Source organism: Aplysia californica, unplaced genomic scaffold (assembly GCF_000002075.1).
Source record: "Aplysia californica isolate F4 #8 unplaced genomic scaffold, AplCal3.0 scaffold00004, whole genome shotgun sequence".
Lineage (NCBI taxonomy): Eukaryota > Metazoa > Mollusca > Gastropoda > Aplysiida > Aplysiidae > Aplysia > Aplysia californica.
This window is the reverse complement of record NW_004797274.1, coordinates 1,151,223-1,175,251: the sequence shown is the minus strand read 5'-3', so window position 1 is coordinate 1,175,251 and position 24,029 is coordinate 1,151,223. Positions and strand designations below refer to the sequence as shown.

The 24,029-nt window shown below is 39.1% G+C and overlaps 2 protein-coding genes across 4 annotated transcripts in view; one reads left to right on the top strand and one right to left on the bottom strand.

The window, feature by feature from the left end:
- LOC101864657 (tRNA-uridine aminocarboxypropyltransferase 1) overlaps positions 1-8,178 on the top strand; it is a 9,922-nt gene extending 1,744 nt beyond the window's left edge. The window contains exons 1-6 of one of the 3 annotated variants that reach the window (XM_035968502.1): positions 147-340; positions 1,147-1,314; positions 1,856-1,993; positions 3,890-4,376; positions 5,851-5,865; positions 7,333-8,178. In XM_035968502.1, coding sequence (XP_035824395.1) covers positions 338-340; positions 1,147-1,314; positions 1,856-1,993; positions 3,890-4,376; positions 5,851-5,865; positions 7,333-7,589 — 1,068 coding nt within the window. In that variant the 5' untranslated portion in view covers positions 147-337 and the 3' untranslated portion in view covers positions 7,590-8,178. Of the gene's footprint in view, positions 1-146; positions 341-1,146; positions 1,315-1,855; positions 1,994-3,889; positions 4,377-5,850; positions 5,866-7,332 lie in introns of those variants that run through there. The other 2 variants (XM_035968500.1, XM_005089206.3) reach the window with 2 other exon arrangements.
- Positions 8,179-19,515: 11,337 nt separating this feature from the next.
- LOC101864427 (nucleolar complex protein 2 homolog) lies at positions 19,516-23,990 on the bottom strand. Its single transcript, XM_005089204.3, has one exon. It carries the CDS (start codon positions 23,943-23,945, stop codon positions 21,282-21,284), a length of 2,664 nt encoding a protein of 887 aa, XP_005089261.2. The 5' UTR covers positions 23,946-23,990; the 3' UTR covers positions 19,516-21,281.
- Positions 23,991-24,029: the final 39 nt, after the last annotated feature.

Here is a 24,029-nt window from a genome sequence, read left to right as displayed (position 1 = left end):
CACACACTTGACCTGCGTGAATGGGGATCCGACTCGGGACCCGTATGATATGTAAGAGGATGCGCGCTGCGTGTGCGCTGAGCAAGGGGCTACACTGTTTCGGGACCAGAACGTAGGCGAGGTGCCAAAAATAGGCTTATCGGGTGACATAAACCCGGCTCCTGCAGGATGAGGGTTAATAGACATGGTAGCATTTATATCTTTCTTCTTCTCCAAACACGTCCCATTCCCAACCCTGATCCCAGGCTTAAAAATTTCACAACTGACATGTTTCATGACCTCACTAAAGTGAGACTTTAAAAAATCTTCAAAATTGCGATGGTTCTCTTCTTTTTACATGGTGAGTTTAGGTGGTGACATCAACATAATGAAAGTGAGCAATCACTGGTGGTGACATCAACATAATGAAAGTGAGCAATCACTGGTGGTGACATCAACATAATGAAAGTGAGCAATCACTGGTATTGTAGTCAGTTCAGTCAGGTTGTTCCTTATGTACATAGCTCTATGTCAGTTTGAGAAATTGAAAATTTCTTGCAGACATTTGATCAGTCTCTATGTAGAGCTATAAAATTTAACTTAGTACAAGTACTTCGTCAAAGTCCCTATTGAATGACTGTTTATTCATCAATGAAACTTAATTCAGTCTTTTGTCAGCTTAGAATTCAAAATTGCTCTATCCAGTAAAAATTCAGTCATATCATGAGTTATAATGAGTATAGAGTGATACATGGGACTCATGAGTAATAATAGTTTGTCCATCAATGTCTGACGATGACTAGTGCATCTGCAGAAGAAAATACTGGGTATTTCTAAAGCAAAATAGAAAGAGGAAAAAAGGTTTTAGCATACTTCTTGTGACTTTTGCTATGGTCTTGTGAAGTTTGTGTTATCAGGGTTTTACTGTACTTTTGATAGGCAAGAATGAAAATTTCCAGAACTGTTCATAGTGTTGTAAAGTTGCACATCTTACACTGATCATCGGTTTTATTGAATCAGTTCCTAAGACATGTTTGAAAAGTTTGTTCAGAATTGAGACTGGTGCTTTTAAGATTCTGGGACAAAGTTTTGTTTTAGAGAATTGTCTACTGTAATGGCTTTGATTTTAATAAAAACAAAATCATGTATTAAATGTTTCATTTACAGATAATGGAGGAGCATCCATTTCCTGGTGCCAAGATAGCTGACTCAAGCTTTTTAGATGCCTCTTCAGAGAGGAGCCAGTGCTCTAAGTGTCTTAAGTCTCGGAAGTATTACTGTTACAACTGCTTCATTGCTCTCCCAAATATTGCATCACGACTCCCTCATGTCAAGGTTTGTTATAATTTTTGTTTGGTAAATTCCCTGTAGCTAACACTAACAGTTTAGTTGAAGAAGTACTCTGTTAATTAATTGTAATAGATCAGATGGAAGATAAGATAACATTTCTGATTGATCTTCACAAAGAAAAATTTGCTGTTGCACAGTAAATACAACACACCTGCCCCGCCGCCACCGCACACACCACACACACATACACACACACACTCGCGCGCACACACAAACACACATTTGTATACACAGACACATACACATGGTCACTGGAACAACTGTTTAGTAAAATAGTTTTAAAATTGCTATTGACATCCTACATACTGCGTGGGGGGTTGGCAGGTGCTCTGGTGTGGTTTGCTCATTCTTTCCTATCAAACATTTATCATCATCATCTCTCCTCTCTTTTTGGTTTTGTTAAACTCTTGTATAACACCTCTAATCTGTGGCACTTATATATGACTTAATTGTGTTGCAAGTGCTGTAAAACTTAAACTAACTAAAAGTGTGTTTTAAATGAGTACTGGCATGGACTCTCTTTCAGCTTCCAATCCATGTGGACATTATCAAGCATCCCAGTGAAATTGATGGGAAAAGCACCTCTCCTCATGCTGCTGTCCTGGCTCCTGATGAAGTAACCATCCATACCTACCCATGTATTCCTCATTATGATTCAGACAAGGTTTGCATGCACTTTTTTTTCTTTATCTCTGATGGGGAGGAGATTAGTAAAGTTAATAAAAGAGATTAATTAACCTTTTATGCCTCTTCGAACTACATGCTCGGACAACTTTGTCAGAATAGTTATCTTTGCTTTACTTTTACTGCTTATATGTTAATTAACTCACTTCAGACGGGTCACACAACAGTTGCGTGACCCCCGCCGCGACGCTCGCGACGGGTCTCACAAGCCCTGCGTGACCAACTTTGGAATTTTTTTTCCGCTCTACAAATCACGCACGGATCGCGAGACCCACCTCGTACCCTTGTTTGGCCAAGCCTGAGCTACTTAGACTTCGTTTCGTATCTCTGGGGCCGGTAGTTTTTAAGTTATTGAAGGTGAGGGACAGTGACTCCAACTGGGGTTGAACAGACCGGAACTCGCGCTTTGTTTTTTTCTATACAGCTCATAGTAATCCGACAGTCGCGTCGTAGTAACGGTCGAAGAAGTCGCATGAACAAGAATCACATAATTTCGCCGTTTTCTATACTTCTGTACGTTTTACTAGTTCTAGTGTCTCAGAATATGATGTGTCTAATAGTTAGGATCCTGGATATGTACCCGAACACGGCCCGAGTCGTAGTTCTAGGGCTAGATCTAGCACTAGTACCGGTGTTGTTTTTCGCGCAACGAAATCACAACGTCGTGCCGTACATCTGTCTCATGTAATTCAGTGTATGGGTCTGAATCAATGCACAGACCAGCTTTTATATTTTCACCAAACACTCGCACATGTATACAAATCAAACCAGAACACTTTGAACTTTTATTTTTGTTGTTGCAGTGAATTTCATTCTACTTGTCACGTCTCTGGAAATTTTTCGGAAAATCAAATTCATGCCAATTTTTAAAAAATCATACAAATTAAAGTATTAGACTTAGACAACTTTAGTTTTTTGTATTATATTAAGCTTGAAAGTTACTTTACTGTGTCAAAAAATGATTACAATAGGGTAATTCTGAGAGTTGTGGTGATTTATTGAAATACCCCCAAAAACGCCAGTCTTCAACGCTTGTGGCTGGTGAAAGGGCCCAGTCGCAAGTGAGTTAATACACATACACACACATGTACATATGTAGCATCTCAGTGACTTGGGGGAACATGTCCTACGAACACAGTGCTGCAGTCTGTTACGTTAGTGTTGTTGGCTCCCCTTTGTATTATCCTTTACACCAGACTGGCCAAACTACAGTTACAGTCTGCAGCCAGATCTGGCCCATGAGCAGTTTCAGATTGGTCAGCGAGTAGATCCAATAGTTAATAACAAATGTTCTCTGCCGTGAGTTGATAATTCATAAAAACAAAACTGTCTGTCGGGAAAATTAAAATTAGTAGTTTTAGGCCCCGCTGGAAGCAATAGATCTTATAATGTTATATATGTATATTATTTTTTCATGCCTTTGAATGACAAATGTAGTGTCATTAGTTTTAGTCTCACTTTTGAGAGCTTGGGATGGGTATTTCAACCGATTTCCCCCAATATTCTCCTGCTTTACAGTAGCCTGTGAGATACTCTGAATTGCATAATCCAGCCAGCAACTTGGACAGGCTAGCCCATTCCTGCTTTACATAGCACTCCTGTTTGTACAGGTAGTATGAATTTGTTTTTGAGGCTTGGGGGAATGGTGGAAAGTATGTAAGGCCCCTTTTCCTGTGGGGACAATGTGTATTCTACTAGCTTATCAGGAACTGAATCCCCTTTCTTGCATTTACTGTAAGGGAAAGATACCTCAGCCTCCAGACACAGATATTATTATGTATGTCTCTTTTTACAATTTTCATAATTTATAATCAATACCGGTATGATCTCTTTTGAAAATAGTATTGTAGATTTTTCTTTGTTGCTTTCTCCTCAGGTTCTCCTGATATTTCCGTGTGCAGAGTCACTCACTCTGGCACAGATTGCAAGCACAGCAAAGGAAAAGAGTAATCGTGTGAAATCAGCTCAGGAGTGTTCTGACAGAAGTGCAGTAGACACAGACAAAACCCAGTGTTCCGAAGTTGTTAGCTCTGACAGTGTGACTGTACCCCATGAGAGTACAAATAAACAACAATGTTTTGGTGATCAGAATGAAAATCTCAGTGTATCAAATTCTTTCTCTGGAGAAGATACTGGAAAAACACTGAAGGTTTCTGACCCAGGAATAAAGTTTTCTTCTAAAAGACCTTGTGATAAAGTGGATGCGGCTTCTGGGGCAGACGATGATGATGATGATGATGATGATGGGCCATCGCCATCAAAGAGGTTGAAGGAGACACCTTCTTTGCCTTTCAACAGAGTAGTTTTCATCGATTCCACATGGAACCAGACAAGGAACATTGTGCATGATGAAAGGCTGAAAAGTGAGTATAATCTTATGCTTGAGTTTTATTGTGTTTGTAACATGTTAAATTAGTTTTGAATAGTTCAACTAGAACAGCAAATTATGGGAGCATGCTTAGTATGACTGATTTTTTTGTCAGCACATGTTATCAGGTATGTGACATAAGTGTATCATGTGTATGTTTGTGTGTGTGAATATCAAACATTTCAAACCACACTGGTCTAAATTGAAAGTGGGAGAGTCCGGGATCTGTGAATGTGGACACGACCAAGAGGATGCCTGCCATATCCTTCGTCTTCAGCACTGCCTGCGCTACGCCACCCTTTGTACACAGACGTGGCAGAATGTGACTCCCCTTGAGAGAAAGCTCTATGTTTATGGTAGTCTCTCAGATTTGAAGTGGACTGCACAGTTTGTGCGCGACATCGGACTGACTGTCTAGCTGCTGTCATCGAGAACGAGGAAGAAGAAAGAAGAAAACCACACTGGTGACTCATTAAGTAGATTTTGTCTGATCTTTTATAGAGCTGGAGTGACCGTGCTTAAAAACTCTGGAGCTTTGACTTACTTGAATAATTTAAAACTGAACAGAAATGTAAGGTCTAAGCGATGACAGCTTTGTCTTATTGCTCCTCCGTTTTGTCCAAAACAAGCAGTGGATCCTCAGTGATGGATTGCAGCAATGATAGAAAAACATAGGCGTACATCTTTCGATTAATTAAAGGGTGATTTTTACTTCAGAGCACTTGTTGCCTGAGGAATGGTGAAGCAATAATGAAAAAGAGAGAGAAAGAAAGAGGGCCGTGAAATGTTTGTAGGGGCCTACTGTAGGAAGACCTGCATTTTTGACTGTCTGTCCCTGTGGTTTATGCACCCGGCATAATTTTTGGCATAATTTCTGATTATTTTCCTTTTTTATTCTTTGTTAAAATTAACAGAATCGCATAATTTCACATTTTTGGGCTCAGTTTGCATAATTTCAGAATTTTTCTTGCATAAAACGACGGAGACAGCTATGTATGACTATGAATATGAATAGAGTTGTGTTTAAATTTAGCTGATTGGGAAAGATACCGAGCTGTGTCTGTAATTAATTAGTGATTCTATAGCTTTCATGCCCCTTTCAACCAAATAACTTTATCAAAGAGGCAGGACCTATCTAAATCTGATGTCTATCTCCAATAGGATCGAGCAATGAAGGCGGAGAACCTTGAAAACTTAAAAGAAACCAACAAACCTGCACGTATTGGGGATTGGAACCAGGATCATCTGCACCATGAATATGACACTATCTATAGTGTCGAGAAATGGACTTTAATGGGGCATTTTTTTAGAACAAAAGGGGGTAATATTTGGTAATACAGAGGAAACCTGATATAACAGGGATGGTGGGACCAGTGGAAAAGTCCTGTTACATCAGATCCCTGTTAAATCAGAAATGCAAGGGAAGTAAGCATTTGTGGACTAATCCTGCTGTATTTATTCATTTGTAGTTTCCCTTGCCACAGGTAGGCCTGCGCATGACACATTACGCGTGCGTGTAGCTTGGATTAGGGCTAGATCGAAATGTGCAGCACACCGCAGCCCTCTCTCGCTTCACCCGCTGCGTGTGCTTTCAGTGGCGTGGCTTGCGTGGGCTTGCTTCATCACTGCGTTACTCTTTCTCTCTCTTACTTTTTACACATTGTTAATGTTAACGAGCCCTTGTCCCTGCTGTAACCAGGATCACTGTTATTACCGGGCCTGTTGTATAATATATGGTTTCCACTGTAGTAGTAATGAGCAAATCCTTTAGAAATGAGGTGTGAGGAAGAAATTGTACAATTGTACATCTTGTTCGTCAACAAGTAGGACACCTAGTATTATATATATATATATAAATCAGTATGTACAACTCCAGCCAATGGGAGAATTCTGTTCACAAACCTGTGTTAATCCAATTACTGGTACATGTCCATGTGTATAAGTATAATGTCATTTTTCAATATATCTCAACTTTTGTGGCTTTGACCTTGAGCTACGTATCATCAATATCTATTGGACCAATAGATGCTGATATGTAGTCTAAGATTGGATCTTAGTCTTCTTAGTCCATCATGTGTATTTCAGCTGAAAGAGATAATTTAGCTGGAATATCCTCCTATCTTTTAGTTTACCCTTGACCTTCTTCCTCAGTTGTATTTGTATGAGAGAGACAAAGTATAAAATAGGAAGAATGAGAATCAGTAATTTCATGACACATGGAGTAATCACCCCTAATGATTATCATTATAATATATCATTATAAAATAATTATCCCCCTCCTCTTCTCATCCATTTTGCATTTTAAAATTGCCCCCTGTTAGTTGTTCATGAGCTTTATGCAATGATGAGAGAGTTCAAAAGTTAATTAAGCATGGCGTGTCATGAGAATGAGCTAGTGTGACCAATGATATGTAATAAAATAAATAATCAGGCCATCAACTCTATTCAGGGGTCAGTTTTTTAATTTATGTTTTGTTTTGCTTGATGCACATATACGTTCATTGTAGTATGAAGTGCAGACCACTGTGAACTTGGTAAACAGGCAAAAGGTCAAGGATCTGATTTACTGTTCACTAACTGATTTTACCATGACTTCTTGTCCTGTGTTATTACTGTTAAGAGCTTTGCCTTTAAAATGATGTAGGCTGCATGAGTGTTTTCTGTGTCTTGTGCTTAGCAGTAGGGACAAAAAGCAACCTACATGTAATTTTTTTTGCATTATGTATAGTCGAAACTACTCTGTAGGCTGTCAAAGACAATCACTTATATAAATGACCACTTCCCATTTTCCCCTTGCCTTTTTAAAATATTGTAATGACAATGTCCAAAAACTAACACCTGTCCAAGACAACTTATTAGTTTTTTGACAATTTTGGCCATCTTGGACAATTTCAACTGTATGTTATATATATATTTGTATTTTTTATGTTTCCCCTCTTTATATTTTGTAGGTTTACCGAAGGTGGAATTGCACTCTCGAAACACTCACTTTTGGAGATGGCAGGAAGGAACACCCAAGACTTATTTGTCGACAATAGAGGCCATTTATTATTTCATGAGAGATGTTCATGAAATGTTTATCAGTAAGGAATACAACAATGAATATGATAATTTACTTTTTTTCTTTTGTCATTTGTACAGCAAAATTCGTAAAACTTCTAAAGGCGGGAAAGGAATAAAAGCTTATGAAAGAAATGGAACTAAATGATTCTTTCATGCTGTCCTGGACCCAAGATTTTATTTTTGTCTTTGTGTCTTGTTTACTCAAATGATTAATTATCTGGCCCCCCAGGAAATCGCGGTCTTGTGGCCGCGTTTTTCGTTGAGTTCCGAAATAAACCCGCAATTTCTTGCAATTTTAGGCAAAAATACATCAACGCTTTAATTTTAACAGAATTTTTAATACGAAATGGTGCGAGTAAAGAACCGATAGGCCTACGTATGGTATGGCGTACTCTAAAAGCTATAACGGGAACTTCAGGCCGGAATTAATTATACAACACAAACTGAGACCAAAGATACTACATCTATAGATCTAATGTGTGTAAGCGTGTGCGTGTGTGTGGTGTGCATGTGTGTGCTCGTGTAAGGTGTTCGTGTGTGTGTGTGTCTGTGTGTGTGTGCGTGTGCGCGCGGCCGCGCGTGCGTGTGAATATTGTACGTAATCGTACATGATGCTTGTGTCTACATACACGACGGTAATCGGGCACCTAGTCTCAGTATCTACGTACACGGTAACCGGAATGAAAATAAATCAATATTTGTCCTGTGCTGTCACTTGTTGTAAAAAAAAGAAAGTCATACATGTATGTACAAACGTCTTGTCAAGCCCACCATCGTGACCGGTCAGTGAACCTGTACTTTCGCATCACTTTGTGAGTACCGGTTGGGGTCACCAAAGTTCTTTCAAAGTTTGTGCGCTGTGAAGTATAGGGCTCCAGAATTGGGGGATTATTGATTTTAAAAAAAAAGTACAGTTGGGGGAGGGCTAGGGTTGAAGACAACACTGGATGACAAAAACTGAACTTGGAGTTCTAAACTGCTCAGTTACCGTGTACGTGACACCGGTTGCCGGTTACTGTGTACACTGAGGCTAGGTGCCCGGTTACTGTGTACGTAGACACTCCGTTATGTAAAATGCTTTAGGCTGCGTTCACACGGGAGTGGGCGCTATAGAAATGATCTACATTATTACATGTATTAATATTGTTAATAAATTGAAATTTTTTCTGTATTTTACGATTTGACTTAGTGTTAAAACAATACCATACTGGTTTTAAAAAAGAAAATATATCTGAAATAGATACAGACACAGATTACCGGTGTATCGAAGGTTTCAAGAGAAAAATAGAACAGGATCTGAATTGATTGGAGCATATATAAGCTAATTTTGCATTTAGAGGTTGTTTCAAAAATCTCCCATCAAATTTAACTTTATTGTTTACGTACTCGTGTGTTGTTACTAGTAAATCTTGTTAATAAAATTTGTATTGTGGGTCATGATTTTTTAAAAGGCCGTTCTGCTTTTATGCTACCGGTACTCAAATTGTCATGTTTTTTAAACTAAAAATGTTAAGCCCGTATTAATGCACCAGGGATGGGAAGGTTGCAATTTTTTGCAATTTTTAGGCAGTTTACCTTGCAATTTTTTGCAATTTTTCTATTTCAAAAATGCAATTTTCCACGGGGCCAGAATGATGGATTGGAATGATGACTGAAAATGTTACTACTGTTACTGGCATTCGTCACATATTGATTTTGAATGATAGCCTTGTACTTAACTTAAATTGGAAACGATTATTGGGACTACATGTAACCTAAATAGGCCAAACCACTCATTTAACACCTTATTTGGGCTTTCCGTTTCTCATTATGGTAATTGATCTGGAGAATTGAAGTCGTACGTTTCACTTTCTCAGTTCCGCTTTATTCTCATTCAGTTCAGTTTTATCTCTACACTCAAAGACAGTAGGTCTATGCCAGTGTACAAATTATAAACTATATTGGGAAAAAAGACCAAAGAACGCTCATGCTTTTTTGGTAAATGAATACAATGGAACTCAGATTCAACGAAGTCGTCAGGCCTGACCTTCTATTTCGTTGAATCCGAGTGTTCATTATAGCAAACATGAGGTTTTGGTGTAGATAATTACACGCATTGAGCAAGTAATGTACAGTGGAACTCGGATTAAACGAGAACTCGGATTCAACGAGATGAGATAGATTCCCCATTTTTTTCCTTCTTTGAAATCAATTAAAATAACCTGGATTCAACAAGCACTTAAATTTAAATCAGCAAGCTCGGATTTAACGAGGTCGCTTCCAGGGTGAACAGCACCCGCAGACGTGGCTTCGCTCATTTTTCTCCCAGAGCGAACTTTATCTATTCCAGGAAACCGTCCATTGCACCTGCATCCTGAACCATTATTCACTTAGCCGATTGCATGCGACCAATCAGCAGCATTTTTCCATACCAACACATGCGTTGTTGGCACACGCACGTGTCTACTCTGGCGTGTGTCAGGGTCGGATGGGTGGCCTGCACACGTGTGACTGTGTGCATGTCGGGAAGGGGGGGGCACTAGTGGTCCGGGCGTTGAATATCGCAGGTCGCAGAGATACAAATGCGTCGCAGTCTTTTTTCCCCCCCTCGTCAACTGATCACACTATTAGAATGATAAGCTAGTTTTGACGTAGATCTAGGTAATGAATTGTGTGCTGGTCTATGGAATCAAAAGATTCCGTATGTTAGGCTCTACAGCAACACAACTGTTTGGTAAACAATCGAGATGACACAGGCGTGTGCGTTTGAACAAATCGGTCTTTTTTTTTTTACACAGCTCATAATATGCAGGCATTTCAGGCACTACATGTGACTTCTCTTTATACATTACCTGCTCAGTGCCTGTAATTATCTCCACAAAACCTCGTGTTTGCTATAACAAATTCTCGGATTCAACGAGATTTTAGGTCAGGCCCGGCGACCTTGTTGAATCCGAGTTCCATTGTATTCATTTACCAGAAAAGCATGAGTGTTCTTTGGTCTTTTTTCCAATATAGTTTATAATTTGTACACTGGCATTTTGTCTTTGAGTGTGGAGATAAACTGAACTGAATGAGAATAAAGTGGAACTGAGAAAGTGAAACGTACGACCCAATAAGGTCGCCATTCTACATATTTTTGAATCATCACGAGGTATAAGATTATTTTCATTTAGTCATGTTTTGACTGATAACTTAGACTCCTTGAAAAGCAAGACACATGCCTGTACCGTATGATTATGTGCATTCTAAGTCTAAGGTTTGAATCTGTAGTCTTTTTTTTCTGTTGTATTTGTATCGAGGAATTATTAACGTGTTTGACTTTGAGTCTTCCATCTGAAATCCAGGGATGTTGTTATGTTGTGGCATAAGCTCTGTTGGTATCATGCTAGACTGTAGTGCAGATCATAATGAATATATAGATCTGTGATGTGTTCTTGGACCTTGGTTGCATGGAAAGTTTTCATGACCATCCACCCACTTTGCTCTGTCTTTTGGAAATGATGATTAAATCAGAGGTCCTGTCTCGTACTCGTAAATACATATTACTTTCTCTGTTCATAGGTGCTTTAAACCCATACCATACCAAAACAACTGTTCCCCTATACAATGTAAACGAAATTAAAGATTTGAACTCTGAATACATGTATGTAATGTTTTGTCAGTTGCCTTCAAGTGTGAGCAAGGTTTCAGCATTGTACCTACTGTACTATTCTGTAATATGAAATTTTGGGAGTAATCATTCAGCTATCCGGTACTCGTTTCTAAATTAAGTGTAAACTCCTTTTAGGCTTGTTTGCGAAGCTTTTTACCTTTTTAAAAAGTAGGCCCTACTGTGGATTCAGTAAATAAATGCATTCAAATTCATTACATTTTTATTATAATGTAGACTTTGATTCATTAACATTTTGTATTGTAAATTGTAAGTAAATTTAGTTAACATTAGGAACATGTGTTGTTATTTAAAAGCGGATAAATTATTTCCGGTATGTTGTACTTATATATCAAAGAATGTAGGCCTACATTGTAGTGAGTAGTATGCCTACATGACATGAACATACAGGTTATTACTTAAATATGTAGGAGGGGGAAGATCGATTTCTAGAGAACCATAGTAACAATATCAGTCAGTATTACTAACAGCTACATGATGTTCACTTTTTATGTAGGCCCAACGTGTATAAGGTTTGTTAGCAGAAAGTCCCAATGCATGTCACTTATTAATAGGTTGTTTTCAACTCACGTACTGTACCTTGTTCTCAGTTCTCATATTTTTGTGAAAAATAAAAAATAATGAAAAAGCTTTTTTTTGTCAATTGTTCTTATAGTTTGTGAACTGACTTGTTTAATTTATATTTAGTACTATTTTAAGAGAACAAATTCTCATACTCACGACTCGTTGCCAAATAAAACTGGCCGAAATGTCTCATGGGACTTACAAAGAATTTAGTCAGCTGTAATCATGTTCAGTTTTAAGTTGCTCATAGTCCCCCCCCCCCCTCCCCCGTATGTTACTTTTATCAAAATCAACCTTTGATTTTAATATTATTAATTATAAATGAATGTAGCTATATAAAATTTAGTTGAACACTCCCTCTCTCTCTTTTTACAAATTGTTAACGAGCCTTTGTCCCTGCTATATAACCGATTGGGCTCCGATGAGGCCCTGTTATTGCCGATAACTTTTAAAAGAAATAGAGACAAAGAGTAGGAAAAAGCGGGGATTTAAAAAATCCCTTTTATTGTTATTACTGGATCCCTGTTATTACCGGGCCTATTATTATTATATGGTTTCCACTGTAACTGTAATCATGTTTTTTTGTTAGTTTTAGTAGAGGTTTTACGGCGCTCGCAACTGCACAAGTTCATATGAGCGCCAGAAGATTAGACGTGTTACAAGAGTTAGAGAGTAACAAACATAAAAAAGAAGAAGAGATAAGGACGATAGATGTTTGATAGGAAAGAAGAAGCAAACAACACCAGAGCACCCGCCAACCGCCCACGCTGTAATCATAGAACTTTGGAGGTCCTGCCTTACAATGTTGCAAGGGGTGTTAAATTGTAAACCTCTATACTCTAAATAATTGTGCTCCACTTTATGTAACAATGCAGCCAACAGCTGGTTTAAGTATTTTTGGAAGGTGCTATCAATGCAATTATTAATTTTCAGTCAGCAGCCAGTTGACGCTAAAATACTACATATATCTATATATACATGTACAGCGGAAACCTGATATAACAGGGATGGTGGGAGTAGAGAAAATGTCCTGTTGTATCCGATCCCTGTTAAATCAGAAATGCAAAGGAAAGTAAGCATTTGTGGACTAATCCAGCTGTACTTATTCATGGGTAGTTTCCCTTGCCAAAGTACCCACGAACAGGGGTTTTGGCACCAGCTTTCTCCTTGCCTCCTTAAACCACACCAGAAGAGCTTGGTCCATGGCATCTGCATTGGGTAGTCTCATCTTCTTTTGATCCAGAGCAAACTTTTCATTGGAGTATGCTGCCACTATCTTTTCTCTATCCTTGATAATGGTGTGAATCGACCCTTGTGAAATGTCGAACTGATGACAAATCTCTGCCAGTGGAGCTTGCTTTTTGTCACCAGCCTGGATTATTTCGTATTTTTGTCAATTGAAAGGCATTTTCTCTCGCGCTTGACATAGTTGGTGACGCATTATGCGTGCGTGTTGCTAGGTTTCTGGCTAGATTGAGGTCTGCAGCCCTCTCTCGCTTCACACGCTGCGTGTGCTTGCAGTTGCAGTGGCATGGCTTGCGTGGGCTTGCTCCATCACTGCGTTACTCTCTCTCTGTCTTACTTTTTACTCATTGTTAACGAGCCTTTGTCCCTGCTATAACCGGTTGGGCTCCGATAAGGCCCTGTTATTGCCGATAACTTTTAATAGAGACAAAGAGTAGGAAAAAATGGGCGGTTTAAAAAATCCGTTATTACCGGGCCTGTTATATTATATATGGTTTCCACTGATATTATTCACAAATTGTCTTTGGAAAGTGGTGGCAGAGTTCCCCATGTCGTATGGATACAATAGTGAGACACGACGTACGGATAGGGTTAATACTTTGCAACGTGAACTGAAGAATTTTTTTAGGCTAATTAAGTAAGCCTACCTTTCCTAAGGTAACACTGTGTTCTCTCCGCGGAACTGGGAATAGATCCATGATCTTACTACACTACTATTAGTATAACACGGATAGCTCGAATTCGTCCGGACTGGCCTCGGTAGTTCGAGGGATATCATACAAAGATAAAGAAGGGGACCCCCCCCCCCCCAAAAACCAAACAAACCGGAACCGCAGTTCAACTGATGTGTGATTTCGAGTCTTCTGTGTTCAACCTATCCGTGTTATACTATGCTTTGGTACTGTGAATTCAAAGAAACTATTGCCAATGTGCCTAGTCCCGCTTTCTTGAGTGGTAAAGGAAAGCACATTGACAGAGTAACAGTAATTGAGTACAGGGAAAAAGTAAGACAAATAGACAATACAGTTGCTACAGAGGGAAAGAACGGAAGTAGGACCTACCAGGGGCACCCTCGAACAACCTGCAGTACCCTTTCCTTGAAAATTCTTGCGTAATTCTTCTGGTTTCTCCAACTTAACCTTTTTTTAAGTTTTAGTAAGTGTTTTAATCCGTAGATTAGAGGTGTTACAAGAGAGTAACAAACACAAAAAAGAGGGAGGGGAGATGTGGATGATAGATTTTTTATAGGAAAGAAGGAGCAAACCACACCAGAGCACCCGCCAACCACCCACCTTGACTTAACTTTCTACTGAGCTGAGCATTTGTTATTGTACAAGTGTGCCCCAGGGATTTATAATAAATTTATGTATAACAGTTGAAGAGGATACGTAAACATGCACAATAGGCCTTAAGTAGGTCAACTGGTATCTGTCTAGGCATGGTGATCTTCTTCGGTGTTGCACACTGAAGATCATGCGAGTTCGATTCCCATAGCATTGAAAAGCTATTATTTTATCGAGTATCTCAATCCGCTTGTAGGGATGTTGTTTCCCACTCGGCTAGGTTGGACCTCACAGGATCGAAGCAGCCCATCTCTTAACTAAATGAAAATGTGTCACGCCGCGGTGGAATCAGGTGCTCGTCAATTTTTGGGCATCTGGAGTTATTGGTACGGTATCATCGGAGTAAGTTAAAGTTTGTTCATTAGAAAAATACACGCCTATCTTGAATAGAAATAGAGGTATTTAAGATTGAAGGGGGTCGGGGTCGCCCGGTTTTAGAGGTAAAAATAGTAAAATTAGCGAGAAAATAGCTGCCAAAGTTTGGAGATTTCCAAAGCTTGAGAGGCTCTGGAAACTGAAAATTTACATTCGTTGTGCCTTTAATCAAGGTTTTTAAGTAAACTCCACACAGAAAATTGTTTTTTTTATGAACATAAAAGGCGTAGATTCAAAAGTTCAAAATTCGACAAAAATTGCCGAAAGGGAAGAAACATGCCGTTTTCTTCGAATTCATTATTTTGACGAGTGCCTGATTTCACGACGATGTCTCACAAATGGTCTTAATTGTGTTGACTGGTGCCAGAAAGAGGCCTCACCAAGTCTTAGGAAGAGGGAAAACCTAAGCAACAACAGTTTGACAGGACAAGAGAAAGAGAGTAGAGAGTCTGTGCAATTACTCTCATTTTCACTTTCAGTCATATAACAATAATGAAAAATACATGTAGTGTAGGCTGTACTGAATTTAAAAGAGGGAAAACATTGGTATACTGATAAGGCATTTTAATCATTTTCATTGAACCACTTTGTGATATATATAACTCACAATTACAATGAGAATCAAAATCATCAGAAAAAAATGAAACGCAATAAATCAATAAAGGGCACTGAAACCTTTTTCTCTCTCCATAATTAGGCCAATTAGGGCACCAACTAATAATTCATATAAGAACAGGTAGGCCTACACATACACTTTAAATCTAAGGTAGGCCAACCTCAACTACCTGTAATTGTATGGGTTTAACTCTTTCCATGGGCAATTATTTTATCACTTAAACTTATGTACACAGTACACATAGCCTACTATGTGGACTGGTGGCACAGTGTATGGCAAGCGAAAATGGAAAGAGTTAATACTCCTTTCGTCACTGTAACAAGTGTGTAAGGTCATTTAATAATGAGAGGCAGAAAAAAAGATGCCAGTCTGACAATTGTTAGATGGTCCACTCCTCGTCTACCGGTACCACAATGAACAACCCATACCGTAACCATCTGTAACAGCACACGACTGTCAACTGGACTGGCATTGGAGAACTTACATGATCTCCGAGAAACAAGAAACTGTCTACATCATACAGGGGCCATTCAGTCGGTGGCTCCAAAAACACAAAAACAGGACCAACAGAAGCCAAAACAAAGGGTGAAAGTATCAGTACCTTATTATCAGTAACACTAATTATACTACGTGACATTGTACAGAAAATAGCATTTGTCATTCACACACAAAAATACAATAAAATCTAGGTCTCTGATGTGATTATACAGCTGTTTTCCATTATATTATACTGATAATGCTTACTATTATTGAAAGTTGAAGCTGCTCCCTCACCCCCAGAAAAAGTTTCAATCATTTTCGTAGAGGAAGGAGAAACAGCACAGTATAAGTAATGGAACAACACTGAAAAATTATATATATTTACATTGATGTACAGGCAGTGAACCAGAGGTAATTAATATTATTTATAACATGTACCCAACACTCACCCCTGAATTAATGCTGGTCAAGTATTAACAGGACGAACATTATCCATATTATAGATCTATCGTAATATAATACCGCAGCATCACAGAAACAAGATAAATCAAGGTTCCTACTCAAAACTTTAGTGATTGGAGTTAGACAGAAAAGGGCTTCAAATTCAAAGGGACCTCCCACTGTACTCTCTTTACAGCATGAGACATTAAAAGTTGAATGTCATATTCCTTTATTTTCTGAGCTGTATATAAAAAAAAAGTCCCCAATGTTGTTCTTTGACTTCACAGTAAGCCTAGATCTATAGTATGATTAAGACCTATAGTGTGAGAAAACCTTTGCAGATAAAAATATCCTAAAAGTAAAAGTGAGAGCCACTGAAAACTGAGAATACAAAACTTTGCTATTCTTGGGTTGTGAATTATTTTCTCAAAAATAGAGAAAGAACATGATCTTTTATTTTAAATGGGAGGAGTAAATTCATGAAAAAGCAACTTTTACATAATACATGATGACGATGTACAGTGGAGTCCGCTTAGACCCAAACCACTCAACTAGTTAAACAGAAAAAAATAATAATTGGGGACTTTATTTTCTTTCTGTTTACATCTGTTTTCGGATTAACTGTGTTTCGTTTATGAAGACTCCACTGTACATGTATAAAACTTTGAAAATATGACATAAAAATATAACTAAATTAATAAGCTGTATCGTTACCATTCAATCTGTACTGTCGTAAAAATTGACAACACTGCTTGAACATAAAACCATAAAAAGAGAGAAAAATAGAAACTCTGTCAACCATGTAAAACACATAAACACTGAAAAACCCAAAATGTCATGAACACGTTAATATTGTAAGTAAATGGATGTCTGTGGTGTAGCAGTAAGGCATTTTTAACTGTCGCATGCAGGAAACTGAGTTGGACTCCGGACAGGAATTTTTTTTTAGAGTACCTCAGTCTTTCAGCTGGGATGTTGTATCCCTCTCAACTAGGGTAGAGCTGGCCTCCTTTATGATCTAAATTGTTTCAATGGGGACGTATAACAGTAATAACACCTATATTATATTTTTTTAAAACCCACAACAACCCAAAAATATATGTATAAAGTTACAATAAATAAGCTGTGGTCTGCTTGGCTTGTTTTTTTGTAACCAAGACCAAAACAATTCGATCTAACATTTCATAGATGTGTTGACAATTGACAGGAGCTCGAGCATCAATACAGTTGACTCAAACATGCAGAGGATTGACAAATATACATGATGTATGTTTGACACATATCCATATTTCAGGTTTAACCCAGTGCAACGGAAAATTAAAGAGATATCAACCAGGGAACGGCAAATTGTAAGAGCTATCTGTGATTTTGAGTTTTCCATGTTCGTGTTATCTGTGTATGTTTTAGTTGTAGTGGTCTACACCGAAGACCTATAATGTTCTGACAAATTATGATGTAAACAGCCAACAACTCGAAACTCTATACTGCAAAAATATTAAGTCGGGGTGAGATGTCAAAAGAAGCTTCGCTTGAGGTGAATTAAAAAAGTGTGATAAAATTATGTTCTGCATGGACTTCAGATAAATTTTCATTCAAAAGCTAAATGCAGTAGCTTACCACTATGGTAATAGTAACAGTTTAGAGTTACAGTCTTACAGAAGGTGCAATACACACACATAAAATTACATTCATACACCACAAAAAGTGCACGTATCATGATAAACACATGAAAGGAGACATTAATGTCACTTTCCATTCTATTCTTATCTCCAAGAGTCTAAAGAATAAGAGCTTAAATGAAACTGTTAGAAAGAAAAAGATGGAAAGTTTTTCCTTTCTGTCATGCTTAGGCCTATTGCATACTTATCAAACTTTAAATTTTAGATTGCAATTTCAATTACTCTGGGCTTACAAATCATCTTAAACAACATTGTTTGTCTTTTGTTTTTATCCAGTTACCAAAGGTGGCACAAAATGAGTAGTGCACCGCAAAACACAAAATACATGACAAATTACAAACAACTCCAGAAGATTACCCAAAGAGGAATGTATGAGTCATGCAAAATAGAGACGGGCGGGAAGCGCTTTTTCCTTCCCGAGCGAGAAGACAGAGAAGCTGACCTATTTCTCGCCAAGACCGGTCCCGGGAACGAGAAATACTTCCCGTCTCGTGTCTCGAGCAATGCTTCTCGTCTTGTGACCAATTTCTCTTCTCGCCCCGCAGTTCGAGCCGCTTGTTCAGCGAGAAGGCCGGCTGTGGCCGAGATTTCTCTTCTCGCCCCACAGAACGAGCAACTCCTTAGCGGGAAGGCCGGTCATTGTGGGGATCTAAACTTAGAAACTAGGCTTGCCCTGGTGCGCAGGCGGTGAAGGAAGGTAGGGAGACGACCTAGGCCCTGATCAACTCCCCACTCGCCTCGTCTCACCCACCCTCTCCCCTCCCTTTCAGTTTCACACACAGGACGGCACGGTAATGGGTAGCACTGTCTGCGTTGTCATTTCTCGCCTCTCACTCTCGTTACTGTTACTCGTTATGTCAAGCCAACGAGCAGTATCACGTCTCGGTACCGAGCAGTAGTTTAGTGCTCGGGAAGCGCGTTTCTCGCGAGAAATGAGTACAATGGAATCCTGTTATAACGAGAGGGTGGGGACCGGAGCAAAATGTTCGTTATAGCACGATTCTCGGTATAAGGGATCCAGTAATAAATTCAAGGAAAACTGTAAAGTAGACCTAATCTATGAGTTTGGTGTTCTGTTTATTTCCTTTGGCTATCTCCCCTGATGATGATTTTGTTTCAACATGACCTCTAGGTCTTACTTGATCAAAATTCGTATCTGGTTTATTTCTCTAGCGCTAGATCTAGCGATGTGGACTGGCAGCTCGGCTTTGGCGATCAGAAATCAGAAAGAAAGGGCTCTAGGTTAACTCGCTCTCTGTGTTTCCCCCCACCCCACCCCGTGGTGCATTCCGTCTGCTCGCGCACGTCACACATTCACTCCATCCATCACATTGCTGTGACCTCTCCATCCCCGCATCGAAGAAGTGAGAAGCATGGTAGGCCTCGATAATCTAAACAAGCCTTACGCTGGCCTATCACGCGATGCATTCTGCTTGTCTGCGCATGCCACACCCTCCCTACTCAGTCGCTCCGGCCTTCATTGTTGATGCACATGGGCTCTCCTATTCTGTTTCGCTAGATCACCAACAAGTTTCTCAAATGGCAAGGTTTTGCAAAGTATAATTGGCCTATGCACTGTGCACAGCAGCAGCAATATTCCGCTATAACTGACTCGCATGTTTGTCTGATAGCAGTATTTTATTTACAAAGGTAAAGAGGAGAAAAAAAAGGGGTTTTAGAACAGTGTCTTTATAACAGACTTCTTGTTTTTTCCGGACTCGTTGTAAGTGGACTCCACTGTACTCGGCTCATCTCGTGCCCGCCCCTAATGCAAATAAATCGATAACTAACTTCTTTTTCAAATCTCTATGAGTATCAATATTACAACCATTTGCATAGTTTACACTATAAAAACACATACAATATAACAAAACATAACCTAAGCCTTTGATGACATTTGAACCATCAGGTCCACACGAACACATGGCTATTTCTCCAAACAAAGGTACAAAAAAGTAACGTAAAACAAGGTAATTCAAGTAAACATCAAACCCACAAGAGAGAAATAAAACAGCATATTCACCCAGTGAAACTGAAAATGCCCACTCACTGCCCTTAAATCAAAATATAGGTGTTTTTCGTCCCACATCGACACAATATCGATCGTGTAGGAGATGGGTTTCTCTCCCTGCCCTTTTACTACAAATGTACAGTGGAAACCTGATATAACAGGGAAGGTGGGACCATGCGTGCGTGTAGCTTGGCCCTGGGCTAGATCAAAGTCTGCAGTACACCGTAGCCCTATCTCGCTTCACCTGCTGCCTGTGCTTGCAGTGACGTAGCTTGCTCCATCACTGCGTTACCCCCTCTCTTACTTTTTATCAATTGTTAACGAACCTTTGTCCCTGCTATAACCGACTGGGCTCCCATGAGGCCCTGTTAGTGCCGAAAACTTCTAATAGAGACAAAGAGTAGGAAAAAACGGGGAATTAAAAAATCCCCGTTATTACCGGGCCTGTCATATATATGGTTTCCACTGTACAATATATCAGGGTCAATATGGACTGACTGAGAGGGACACAACATCCCTGCAGAAAGATTGAGATATATTCTATAACAATTCAAACCACTCGGCCTCCTGTCTGCGACAGTGAAGTGCATTATAACCCCGCTACACCACAGGCACCGGTAAACTTGACACAAAGATTTCGTTATGGTCTTCTTTAAAAAAGGAAGCTAACCTGGTGCCAGACCACAATGGAGGTAACGGGCCATGTGGCCAGCATGAGAGCAGATGTCGTACACAGTCAGATTTCTGACAGCAGCTCTCAATAAAAGTACACCTGTACTGTAGTTATTAAGTTTTCATTGCCAAATTGGCAGGACATATCATTCACGTGTGTGTGTGCCTGAAGAAAAGTCCCAGTTGTCGGAAATTTTGGCAGAGGCAATTCAACGCTGAGCATGCTGATTAAAAAAAATTAAATTTCAAATATCTTGAGTAGTTTCAAAGATATGCCACATTTTGTAACACAATAAAAAAAATATTTAGACAAAATATAAAATCATTTCAATATGTTATTAAGAAATGATTTTAACGTGTTTTCTGAAGGAACTAAATTTTTGACTTGGTATACATTTTTGGTCTTTTCACACAGTTGCTCAAAAATAGCTATGCCGACAACTGGGACTTTTCTCCTAGCACACACACATATTTTAAACACTACTACTTAAAGTTAAAGTATGTGGGAAACAAAAGTTGGATTCCAGGAATATGAAAAACAAAATTGCTGTTGACACTGACAATTATAAAGAAAGAACTTAAAAACCCCCGACCCCAAATGAAAATAAAACAACATCGATTTTCTAACCAATGCACATGGTACAATTTGTGAGAAGTGAGATGAAACCAGATTTTGCAGGCATGCATTCAGAATCTTTCAGGCTTTCAAGCACAACTACCCTCGCCATAAAAATAAAAGAAACAGCTCATAGAAGCAATCTATGAATCAGAATCATATTCATCGAGATTGAAGTCTTCAAGAATATCATCCCCATCATTTCCATCTTCTTCTCTATCAAGTCTTTGTCTCTTGACTGTACTGTTTTGCTTCACTTTGCTATTTCTACCCTTTTCTTCTTCATCACTTTCTGGATCACTGCTCATCTGACCATTTTCCACACCATCTGAACCATCTGTTTCCTCTCCACTGCTTGCTGACTGAGCTAACTGTTCTAGTTCCTCATCATCGAAATCACTGTAATCTTCACTGTCTGATTCATCATTTCTTTTCCTCTTTCTTTTCAACTGATCAGGGCGCTCCTCTTTCAAAAGGAACCTGGTTTCATCATCCGAGTCAGACTCATTTTCAAATAATTTGGAAAAGTCCTCCCTCTCCTGTGGGGTTGCTCTTTTCGTAAGCTTTCTCTCCACAGTTGGTATGTCGATGGCAGCCCCAGAAATTGCTTCTTTGTTTGAGAGTTCATGCTGCAGTTCTCTGTCTCGAAGCTTCCTCCATGACGCATAGAACTTATCCAACGGCGTTCCACCACTCTTTATGTTGTTTTCCCATTGAGAGACAGCGCCAGAGTCATCAAGACGCACACCACAGTTTTTCCTTTTCCCAGAAATAAATGTAGCCTGTTCCATGGCTTTGTCCACAATTTGTTTAAATTGTTTGCAGTAGTTTGCAATTTTACACTTCTTCAGAAAGTCTTTCAACTGAATAACAGAAGGAATAATTAGTTCTGGAAAACCAATGGAGCAAGATGAGTTGTGATAACTTTCTAAGAACAGTTCATACAGCTGGTCAACAAGTCCATCTTTGAAAGCTTTTTCATGAAGTTGTGACTTTGAGAACTTCAAAATTACTGCAAAATTGAAAGGTTTCAAACTCACAGTCTTGTGCCTTTTGTTGAAATCAGTCTGCTCAATAACTTCCAACAAAAATGGCAATGTTGGAATAAATGTGTCTGTCTTTGCTGAAAGACTGTTTAACAGTTTTACACAATGAAATCTCAGAGGATAAAACCTGGCTGTAGGAAGTAACTTGATTGTCCCAATGATAGTCTGAGTCAGCGGATAAATCATCGGCTGAAGAATCTCACTCGGGCATGTGGTGGTCAAAAGTTTCACCCACAGACTGAGGCAATGAATGTACTGCCAATTGTACACAGCCTGACAAGTGTTCTTTTTCTTCACTGAAATAGCATTTCTCAAATGAATGGCAAGCTGACGAATGTAAATAAAAGCATACTGATACGCCAAAGTTTGATCAATGTTAAATAATTCCACAAGGGAACGCTGCATGAAGTTAATCTGCGGGAGAGTGGTAGGCGATGTGAATTTGCAGTTACTGACATATGCAGTATACATTTGTTTGAGAGTAGGTTCTAGCAGTGTGTCCTGTTTCATGTGCACTAATTTGTTTATGCACAGAAATGCCAAAACCTGGGTTGTTTCATCTCCACCAGTCCACATTTTCACAATTCTTTTCAGCAGCATCTTTGATAACTTGGGAAAAGTTGCATAGAATAGAATCAATTTGTGAACATGTTTCAGCATAGCATTTATCATTGCTGTTTCAGAAAGCTGAGCAAGTAAGTCTAAAAGATCACTGATGTATGACTTCACTTCAACTTTAATTTTCTTCCACGCACCTGACTTTTCAAAGGTTTGATTTCCTGAAGTTCCAGCTAGAGTAGTCAGATGGAGCATGTTCTGCAGGGTTGGAGCAATCCGCTCAAGACAAAGTCTTACAACACTGTTAAACACTAAACTACCTTCAACACGGTATTTTGAGGTAGACTGATCCTCAGCTCCACCTGCCTCTTGAACAGCAGCATGAAAAGCTGAAACAACTTGACGGAAAACAGTCTGAGATGGCTTTGTTTTCAGTTCTTCAGACCAGTTGTTAACCATTCTATTTGTAACAAGAGTACCACCTTTCTTTTTTGTTGTTGATTTTACAGCCTCTTCTTCATCGACATCTTCTGCTTCACTGTCATCACTGGCAACCTCAAGCTGCTGTGGCAATTTATGGACATTGCTTGACGTCTCTTCATCAGAGTCCGACTCATCACCACTAGACATATTGATAAGTTCTTTTTCAAATTCATAATCTTCTGGAGAACTGTTTTTAGCTTTGACATCATTAAGTTCGTCCTCATCTACCTCGGAATCATCATCAGACAGAGTTTCAAGATTAGATAACAAATTCTTGTCCTCACCTTTCAGAAAATCATAGAACTCTGGATCATTTTCTTGCAGTGACCTGGCTAGCGACTGTTTCGACACTTTGCTAGACTTTACAGGGTCCAAGCTAGCCGATGGCTCTGTTTGCAGTTCGTTCCTTTTGGCGACTTTGTTCATATTCTTATTCGTGTTGTTCGCATTGACCACATTGTCACGTTTCTGCTTTTGATTTGGAGCTTTCACTTTCGTCTTTTTAGACACTAACTTTTCTTTTGACCCTGCCTTAGAACGACTTTTCAGAATTTTCGAGTCTGAATCTGCAGACTTTGTAGAAGACTCTGACTCACTATCAAAATCGCCAGAAAAAAACTCATTCACAGACATGTCTGCCAACTTTTTCGACTTCATAGTGGGACCCATGCCGACACTGCGCGTGGCCATGTTTACGGAAGAGGAAAGACAATAAGACATGTGTGGCTTCAAACTACAAAATGTGCATCATGGATTTCTGTTGAAAGAAAACAATTTATATTTACTTAGATCTAATTCTATTGG

What these genes read in the sequence shown, in the direction of transcription:
- LOC101864427 (XM_005089204.3), bottom strand. Translation starts at nt 23,945, where the DNA reads ATGTCTTATTGTCTTTCCTCTTCCGTAAACATGGCCACGCGCAGTGTC.